This window comes from Quercus robur, chromosome 5 (genome assembly GCF_932294415.1).
Source record: "Quercus robur chromosome 5, dhQueRobu3.1, whole genome shotgun sequence".
Taxonomy (NCBI): Eukaryota; Viridiplantae; Streptophyta; class Magnoliopsida; order Fagales; family Fagaceae; genus Quercus; species Quercus robur.
In genome coordinates this window covers 69,931,130-69,941,059 of record NC_065538.1, presented here as the reverse complement: position 1 = coordinate 69,941,059, position 9,930 = coordinate 69,931,130, and the positions used below count along the sequence as shown (strand labels likewise).

General features: G+C 34.2%; 1 protein-coding gene across 2 annotated transcripts; it reads left to right on the top strand.

Annotated features, from left to right (window-relative positions):
* The first annotated feature begins 242 nt into the window (after window positions 1-242).
* LOC126726878 (spermidine hydroxycinnamoyl transferase-like) lies at window positions 243-3,148 on the top strand. 2 transcript variants are annotated; one of them, XM_050432282.1, is made up of 3 exons: window positions 243-446; window positions 625-679; window positions 1,455-3,148. In XM_050432282.1, exon 3 carries the CDS (start codon window positions 1,589-1,591, stop codon window positions 2,972-2,974), a length of 1,386 nt encoding a protein of 461 aa, XP_050288239.1. In that variant the 5' UTR covers window positions 243-446; window positions 625-679; window positions 1,455-1,588; the 3' UTR covers window positions 2,975-3,148. The 2 variants fall into 2 exon arrangements, with proteins under 2 accessions (XP_050288239.1, XP_050288240.1); XM_050432283.1 differs by having other exon boundaries at window positions 243-495.
* The last annotated feature ends 6,782 nt before the right edge of the window (window positions 3,149-9,930 follow it).

Here is a 9,930-nt window from a genome sequence, read left to right as displayed (position 1 = left end):
TAATAATTCGTTTCATATTTCAAGAATGGTAATTAAATATAAATAAAAAAGAGAAAGACCAAATCATAGTGGCTAAATGACAAGTATTTGTCACACCTGCCCCCTAAGACCAAATCACCTTTGGAGCTACCAGGTTTAGTTTGTCCAATTTTCATAGATCATTAGTCAATTCTCATCGTTTATCACTCACCTTAAGTCAGACCCACACCATTTGTACTTGTTTGCTTGTATATAAATCATTAGATATGGGTGATGGTGGCAAAGCTGTAATTAACCAAAGCCAAGAGGGTCTCAGCCGAAAGTCAAGTCCCAGCAGAGCAAGTGCAGAGAACTTATGGGGCCAACAGTCGCATACACTATTCCAATTTCAGCTTTAATGCAATCATCTCATTGACTCTCATTTCTTCTCTTCACTATCACATATTGCTCTGTTCTTGTACCGAAAGGTGAGAAGAGTTTGCTCATATTACTCTGTTCTTCACGCATCTGGGCAAGGTTTTATATTATTTTCTTTGCCGAAGCTGGTTCTTATTTTATAAGTTTGATCATATCTCTCTCTACTACCTCACATAAGGAAATTGCTAACAAATATTTTTTACCCTTTGTTGTTGGTTTATTTTTCAGATCTGCTTCATATTCACCGATCTTCTATATTCCTTCAGCTTCTCTCCCTTGCAAGGTACAACAATGGCTCTTTTATAGTTTATTTTTCTAACAAATATTTATGAAGTCTAATTTATGAAGTGTAATTTCTAACCCCAAATATATATTCACTGATCTCTGTTTTAACGTAGTTCATTAATTTATGAAGTGTAAAATGTGTTGGTTAGAGAGTGGAGAAGCTGCTGAGGTCAGAGAGTGTTTTGTTGTGGAAAGGGTGTGAAGAGGAGAGAGAGAGAGAGAGAGAGAGAACGTGGGTAGGCAAAATTGCCATTCTGTACACCTGCTCTGCAATAAATTTTTGTGAGACCCAGTGAATGACATAAAGCTGAGTTTTTGAATTGGAAAACCCATTGAGATGTCCCACCCAAACGACCCGCCAAGCAGAGTTACGAGTTTATTTGAGTTACGGTTATAAGAATTGAGTTAGGAGTTTGAGTGAGCAGGATTGAGTAATGGGTGATGAGTGAGTTTTAAATTAAACAGGATCTTGGGGTTTGTTTGGTACGTAATAATAATTTTTAGTTTTTTTGAAAATATGTGTGAATGAAAAGTTATATAAAATTACATATAATATTATTTAAAAATTAAAAACATATATTTAAACTGGTTTATCTAACGGGACTTTAGTTTCCATGCACATAAATTTATTTCATTTCCCGACATGGTTGTATGTGACCCTGCATATGCATGTGACTATATACCTTATTATCACTGACAAGTTTTTGCTTTTTTGGTTGAGAATCCACGGAGAAAAAAGAAGCAAATGATTTTGTTTTTGTTTTTTTTTACAGAAGTAAATGATTCTTTCTAATGTGTTAACCTTCGACTAAACAATTGAAGCAAATCCTATATTTAACACTAAGCACCACCGAAGTCAAAGCGTAGACAGATTTATCTGAAGAAGTACCCAAAAAAAAAAAAAAAAATGACAAGCATCAGGTCTATTTCCACAGTGGTTCCAAGCGAGCCAACTCCAAGTGGCCTTTTACGGCTCCCTGAGACTGATCAAGTGGCGCAATGGACTCATGCACCACTCATATACATTTACAGAACCAAGTCCAACAACACCACCATCCCATTTTCATTTGAGGCAATGAAAAATTCCCTAAGCCGTGCTTTGATTCACTTCTACCCGTTGGCTGGCCGGCTACACTGGATTGAAGGTGGCTGTCTAGAACTTGATTGCAATGCCATGGGAGTGCAACTATTGGAAGCTTATTCTGAAGCAGAATTGGATGAACTTGGTGATTTTGCACCAACCGATGCAGTGCGAGATCTTGTACCAAAGGTTGATTATACTACTCCAATAGAGGAGTGGCCATTGTTGCTTGTACAAGTGACAAGATTTCGCTGTGGTGGCCTTTGTGTTGGAGTGGCAATATCCCATACCATGGTTGATGGACGATCTGCAACTCACTTCATCAACTCATGGGCAAAGTTGTCTCGGGGATATGATCTGGAGGATGTTGATATGCCATTTCTTGATCGAACTGTTTTGAGATCAAGTGAACCAGTTAAGACTCCACGCTTTGATCACATAGAATATACCACAAAGCCACCGGTATTGATTGGGAGGACGGATGCGAATGAAGAGAGAAAGAAGGAAACTAGTGCGACCTTGTTAAAACTTACAAGGGAGCAAGTGGAGGTTCTAAAGAAGAGAGCCAATCAAGACGTCGTCGGGGTAACAACAATAAGGCCCTATTCTAGATATGAGGCCATTGCCGGCCACATGTGGAGATGTGCATGTAAGGTACGTACAGTTGATAGTCATAATAGTCAATCAACAAGAGCTCGCCTTGAAGTTGACATTCGTAATCGGTTAAAGCCATCTCTGCCTAAAAGATATTTTGGGAATGCAATTTCAGCTACTGTGACACCAATATGTCTCTATGAAGACCTCTTGTCCAGGCCATTGAGTTATTCTGCTGGGAAACTAAGGGAAGCCATTGAGAGAATGGATGATGAGTATGTAAGATCTGCTCTTGATTTTATATCAAGTCAGAAGGATGTGAGTGGGCTAAGGTCTAGCTTTCACATTCAAGGATACTCGGAAGGACCTTTCCTGGGGAACCCTAACATTTCTCTTGGCAGCTGGATAGGTCTACCTTTCTACGATGCAGATTTTGGATGGGGAAAGCCTATATACGTGGGTCCTGGGTTGCTAAACATGGATGGTAAATCATTCATTATGCCAAGTCACACTGCTGATGGATCTCTCATTATAGCACTTCGTTTGCAAACACAATACATGGATTCTTTCAAGAAAATCTTTTATGAGGATATTAGTGTCAGCCTAGCCAAGTTATGATCATGATGTACCTAATAGCTGTAAAATGCAATGGAAAATTCAAAATCTTCAGAGGCTTTGAGGTTGATGGCTAAGATGTATTGATGTTTATCATGTGTGTTTCTATTTTCAGTAGTTAATTAATGTGGTTATTTTGCTCTTTTTTCTGAGTTCTACCCTCTATGTTATAATTTATTAAGTGCTCTTCCCACCCAATAATTGAGTGCCATCTGCATCGATGTTTTGAACACTGTTTTACATGGATTGAGTTTTGCATAAAGCATACAATATAAATTTAAATTACGTACCCACTCATCAGTAATGATGAGATTCAAGTCTTCAATCCCCTCCGCCCTCTTTAATTTCATGGGTAGGAACAATCCAATATTAGTGAGAGAGTGGAGAGCCTGGTCATCTTTTCAAAACCATTCAAGAACTAGAGTGCCAGGGCAATTTATCATAGACTCTAGAAGATAATACATTCGAAAGAAATCATGTACACTTTTCTTCTATCCTTATCTGAACCAAGTAGTTATGGTGCTCAAAGGTGTACCCCATCAACTTTATGATCATTAAACGCTGGATAGGCTTACAAGTATATCAAAGACCGAGCAACCAAGCTGAGCTTAGTAACGTGAATTTGTAACAAAGTTAAACTTTATGGTAGTTAAAAATGTTAGGTTCACGTATTTTGGTATTGTCAAACCATGCCAAATTATGTGTCTTTTATTGAGTTTTAATATGTTTTAAAGTTGTAATTGAAGACCAAGTTGAAGATACAAAGTTTGTTCAAGAAAAACTCAAGAAAAAACACATTTTCAGCACTTTTTCACCAAGTACCTCGATAGCAGCTTGATAGAGGCTAGAAATTTACTATTTCCTCGATAGAAGCTTGATAGCTTCTCAATCTATTGAGCTTCGCAGATTAGCAAAAATCAGTAACATGAAAAAGCCTATAACTTATTCATTTGAAGTCCGAATTGAGATCTATTAGAACCGGTATTTAAAAGACATCATAATTCATCTATTAGAGGTTTTTCAAAGAGAGAAACACTCCGTTTATACAAATAGGGTTTTGTAACTAAGTTTTCTCTATTTCACCAAACTAAAGAGTTTTAAAATAGATCCGAAGATTCCATTGGTGAAGAAGCTGAAGTCATAGCAACCACCACAGACTTGCTAATGTGAGGAAAACCTTCAAGATGTTCTTGAAATCAGTTGAAGAGTTTAGAGGTTCTAAAGCAATAGAAGGTTTTTGTTGTAAGTTCATATACTGAGATTGTAGAGTTTAAGAACAAATGTTTTGTACTAGATTTAAAACTTTTCTTTATTATAATGGATTGCTTTTTGGGAAGGTTTCCCTCCTAGGTTTTTTACTATAAACTAGTTTGTTTTGTTGGTTTTTCTAAGTCATCATATCTTGTCTTATTTACTATTCCATTGTGCATGATATTGACATGATATTGATGTTTGTTTGTTTGAATAAGAATTATTCATAATAGATTTAATTAACAACTTGGGTTTAAAATTTGTTAATTCTATCAACTGGGGTCTAAATTTCCTAACAAGTGGTATTAGAGCAGGTACACTATGATTCGATTAATTTCCTGAGTGTGATTCTTGACCCCTGTTGTCATGGATCATGGACAATCTCTTTTGATTCTTCATTTGTTTGATGGTACTAACTATGATTACTGGAAAGTTCGTATGAATGCTTTTTTGCAAGTTCCTGATGAAAAAGTATGGTTGGCTTTTGAAGTTGGATGGAAGAAACTAAGTGACCCCCTTGCTACTTGGGATGATGGCAAGATCAAAGTTGCAAATTTCAACGGTAGGGATTTGAATGCTTTGTTTAGTGGTTTGACCAATGAGGAGTTTAAGAAAATATCATCCAAGAAAATTGCTAAGGAAGCATGGACCATTCTTAAGACCATCTACGAAGGTACTAAGCTAGTGAAGACTATTAAGCTTTAAAGACTCAATAGCAGTTTTGAAGAAAAAAAGGATGGAGGAGGATGAGACCTTTGATGAGTTCTATGCTAAACTCAAGGATATTGTGAACTCTACCTTTAATTTTGGAGAATCTATAGTAGAACCCAAAATTGTTAAGAAAATCTTTAGATCCTTACCTGAAAGATTCCATGCAAAGATCACTGCTATTGAAGAGGCAAAGGAAATTGATAAAATTCCTTTGACTAAGCTTGTAGGAAACCTTCAAACCTATGAGATGAGATTAGGTAAAATAGGAAAAGGTGGAAAGAGTAGGAGCATGGCTCTTAAGGATATAGAGGAGGAGAGTGATGACTCTTAAGATGAAGATGAAGATGAGGATGAGGATCGGGACTTAACTTTCATAGCTAAGAAGATTAGAAAGCTTTTCCAATATAGGAAAAAGGATAAGAACAAAGCTCCTAAGAAATATGATTCTTTTAGGAAGGGTAAGAGCGAAAAACCCTCATCCAGTGCCATGAGTGTAAAGGTTTTGGTCATATGAGGATAGAGTGCCTAAACTACCTTATGAAGGAAAAGACCAAGAAATCAAAAGGTAAAGTGTTTGTTGCCACCTTAAGTGATATTAAGAGTGATCTTTCTGATGAGTATGAGGATGAATGTGGTAATTATAAGGCTTTTGCTACCACAACCGATTAGGTGATTATGGAGAATGTTAGTGATTGTTAGGATTCTTCTGATGATGAAGTACCCGAGAAGTTCACCCTTCAAGGAGCCTATAATAAACTATGCACTGAATATATAAAATCTGAAAAGACTTCACATCTCTGTAGAAAAGAGCTTAACGAGGTAAAAACCAAAAAAGCTGATCTGTTAGTCAAACTAGGAGACTAGGTTAGTTGAGACTCTTGTTGTGGAGAACACCTCATTAGATGAGAAGGTCAAGAATCTTGAGGTTGAGCTTAGTCAAGCTAGAACTCAAATAGAAAGGATGTTTAGTGAAAAGCTTGATGAGGTTTTGAGTGCTCAAAAGCTGAGTTTTGATAAGACTGGTGTAGGATATGTTGATTCCTTCGGCCCCTCCTCTTCCATAGCTTCTAGATTAAAGACTGTTTTTGTGCCTCAATTTGAGAAGGTTGATAAAGGTAACAAATTCATAATTGATATGTCTTATTCTAATACCTTTGTTAGACCTTATTAAAGTCATGTATGCACTATTTTTTTTCCTACTTTAGCACATGCACACTTGTTACTCTTCATCAAACTCTCTTGTAGGTTAATTTTATGGAATAAATATTCATTGAGAACCTTGAGTTTTTAAGTCAAGCATTGATATGACTCTTGAACAAATTTTGTATTTTTCACACATGTTGAAAAGATAGTGTTAAGGGCTACATCTGATTTAGTGTGAAGCTACATGATGTGTTATTCATAGAGAGGATTGCCTATTTCAATAGTATGAAAGCCGCCACTCATGGAAGTTTAAATGCCTATTGGAGAGATAGGTTGGAAAAAGAAAAAAGATTTTCTTTGGAGAGATAAGGTGGATAAACATCATATTCACATGCAAAGAAAACCTCTATGAAAAAAAAAAAAAAAGGAGAGAGAATATATATGCATAGAGAGAAAAAGTGAAAAAAAAAAAAAGGATTCAAGCTCTAACTCTTTGATTGACTTGAAAACCTTGAAATTTTGGTAATGCTTATTATCATAACTTTTTTCTACTCTTGAGGTTGATGTGAGTTTACAAGACACTTGATCACATGAAAACACCTTGCATGCTTGAATTTTTATTTCATTGAGAACTATATTGTATAGTCTTAGGTGATCATGTTTGGAAGTGCTTATATGCATTGGTACATGGGTTACATAGTGCCAAGCTTTGCATAAAATTAAAGAGAGAATATTGGTATTCTATGTACAATCTTTTTTTTTTTTTCCTCAAAATGTTTTTCTCCAATAATTGTTTTATTCTTTTCAATGGGAGAAAGTTGTTTTTACAACCCTTGCTCTTCATAGTGGGAGTTTTAATTGTTTGCATTCCATATGTGTGTCATTCATATTTTGCATATGTTGTCCCCTTGATATCCATAGCATCTTGTTTCATTACATTCATGCTTGTACATGGTTTCTTTGTGCCCCTTTCATCATCTTTATGTTTCCCTGGTAAAGCTTTATAGCTTTTTGTGCCCTCTGTCAATCATAACAAAAAGGGGGAGAAAATGTGGTTTTTGAACATTCTACATGTTAGGAGGAGCAATACATGTCGTCTTTGGAAGGGGGAGCTATGTTTTATTTGCTTAGGGGGAGAGCATGATGTACTTTGGGGTTTTGTGCCCATTTTTTTGGTATACATATTCTTGAGCTTTACTTGTTTATTATCTATCATTATTTTTCACATGGTGCGCATAACATGTTTGTTAAGTGCTTTCAGGAAAGACAAATATGGAGCCAATCAAAACAGTCAATCCTAGTTCATGCTATGATTTCTTAGGACTGGTTGTTTTTAGATAGGTTAGTTTGTTTGAATATGGGTTCATTCATTGTATTTGGGTTAATAATGTATTGGGCTTACTTTTGTACTTGAGGTTTTGTCATGGATTTATAAAGGGGGAAATTGTTAGGTTCATGTGTTTTGGTATTGTCAAACCATGCCAAATTATGTATCTTTTATTGAGTTTTGATGTGTCTTAAAGTTGTAATTGAAGACCAAGTTGAAGATACACAATTTGCTCAAGAAAAACACATTTTCAGCATATACCTCGATAGCAGCTCGATAAAAGCTAGAAACATATTGTCTCCTTGATAGAAGCTCGATAGCAGCTTAATCTATGGAGATTGTTCTCGATAGAAGCTTGATAGATCAACAAAAATCAGTAATGCGAAAAAGCCCATAACTTATTCATTTGAAGCTTGAGATCCATTTGAACTGGTATTTAAAGAACATCATAAGCCATCTATTAGAGGCTTTTCAGAGAGAGAAACACTCTATTTATGTGGCTAGGGTTTTGTAACCAAGTTTTCTCTATTTCGCCAAACTAAAGAGTTTTAAAGTAGATTTTAAGATTCCATTGGTGAAGAAGCTGAAGTCATAGCAACCACCACAAACTTACTACTGTAAGGAAAACCTTCAAGAGGTTTTTGAAATTAGTTGGAGGTTCTAATTGTGATTGTGGGTGGAGAGTTCATATATTGAAGAGTTTAGAGGTTCTGAAACAGTAGAAGGTTTCTGCTCTAAGTTCATCATATTGGGATTGTAAAGTCTAGGAACAAAGGTTTTATACTAGATTTGAAACTTCTCTTTATTATAGTGGATAGCTTTTTGAGAAGGTTTCCTCCCATGTTTTTTTACTATGAAACTAGTTTGTTTCATTGGTTTTCTTGGGTCATCATATCTTGTCCTAGTTACTATTCTGTTGTGCATGATATTGATGTTTGTTTGTTTGAATAAGAATTATTCATAATAGATCTAATTAACAACTTAGGTTTAAAACTTGTTAATTCTATCAACCAGGCTCTAAATTTCCTAACAAAAAATATGATTAAATTAGCTTGGTTGGGACGACATGTTTGGTTAGTGTGAATACTTATTCGAAAAAAAGACCAAGCAACCAAAAATTTAGTTTTGATATAATAAAACAATTAATCATTACATAAAATTCTAACATTCCCCCACTTGAGTCATATGATTAAGCTGGATTTTTGAAACATCTTGTTTTAAGAATTTCAATAATCATAGTATGAACAATGACAGCTTTAGGAATTTTTTTTTCCAGATAATAAACTTAAATTAAACAAAATTTTTTTAAAAAAAGAACTTGAATATATCAAGTTATCTACACACAAAAACACGTAAATACGTAAAGTTATACAATTTCTTTTTACGAGTTTTCAAATTTTGAAATCATTATAAGATAGTTCATTATCAGTTGTCATTATCCATTATCAATGTGAGTAGCTATGACCATTTTATTTTATTAATATTGTACAATTAATATTTTTATTTTAATGCAATTGTCATTATCTATTTTATATTTTTTTTTAATAAAAATATTTTAAACTAAATAACAAAACTCAATCCACTAGCAATGTATTAAATTGATCCACACAACCATATTCATCTAGACATAAATAATATTCTAAGTGTCTACTTAACCAATTAAATACTTGAACAATCACTAACTTTACTATTTTTTTTTTTGTTAAATCACTAACTTTATTACAAAAAGTTATTATAACACGATAACAATAGATAGAAAAATAACAAACCCTCTATATTTTATTTATTAAATTATATAAAGTTATATTATATTTATACTATACACACACACATTCACACACATCACAATTAACACAAATAACATTATAAAAATAATAATAATAACTCACATGTCCTATCAGACACTCACTCACTCATATATAATATAAATTTATAATAAAGAGAGAGACACTCACAGCTCACAAACACTCACTCTGCCATAAAATGTGGCTCTCATGTTTCTAATGCATAAACAAATATGCACCCCACCTATGACCCTCCATCTTTCAGTATTTTTCTGGACAAATGATTCTAGAAAGTGGATGTTCCACTACATAGCATCAAATTTTATAGGGCAAATTACAACTTACCAACTTGTGGTTTGATTGAAATTTAAATTGCCTACCTATGATTTGAAATTTAACACTTTACTCATCTAAAATTTGACCGAAATTTAAGTTGCATACCTGTAATTTGAAACTTAAATTTCGGTCAAACCATAGGTGAGTAAGTTGTAATTTGCCCAATTTCTTAAGAGTAATGCTAGAGATACAAACTTTTTTTACAAATTGTTGATGTAGTGAGTGATTATTAGTAAATGAAAAAGTGATGTTCATGGTGAGCCTAAACGAAAACTAATAAAATGTTATAAAATAGTTTGTGACTGTAACATTGTTTAATTTCTTAATCCTATTGGATTCTATGACTTAGTCTCAATATAGTGGAACCAAAGAAAAGTCTCAATTGGAATTGATTTGTTTCACAAGTA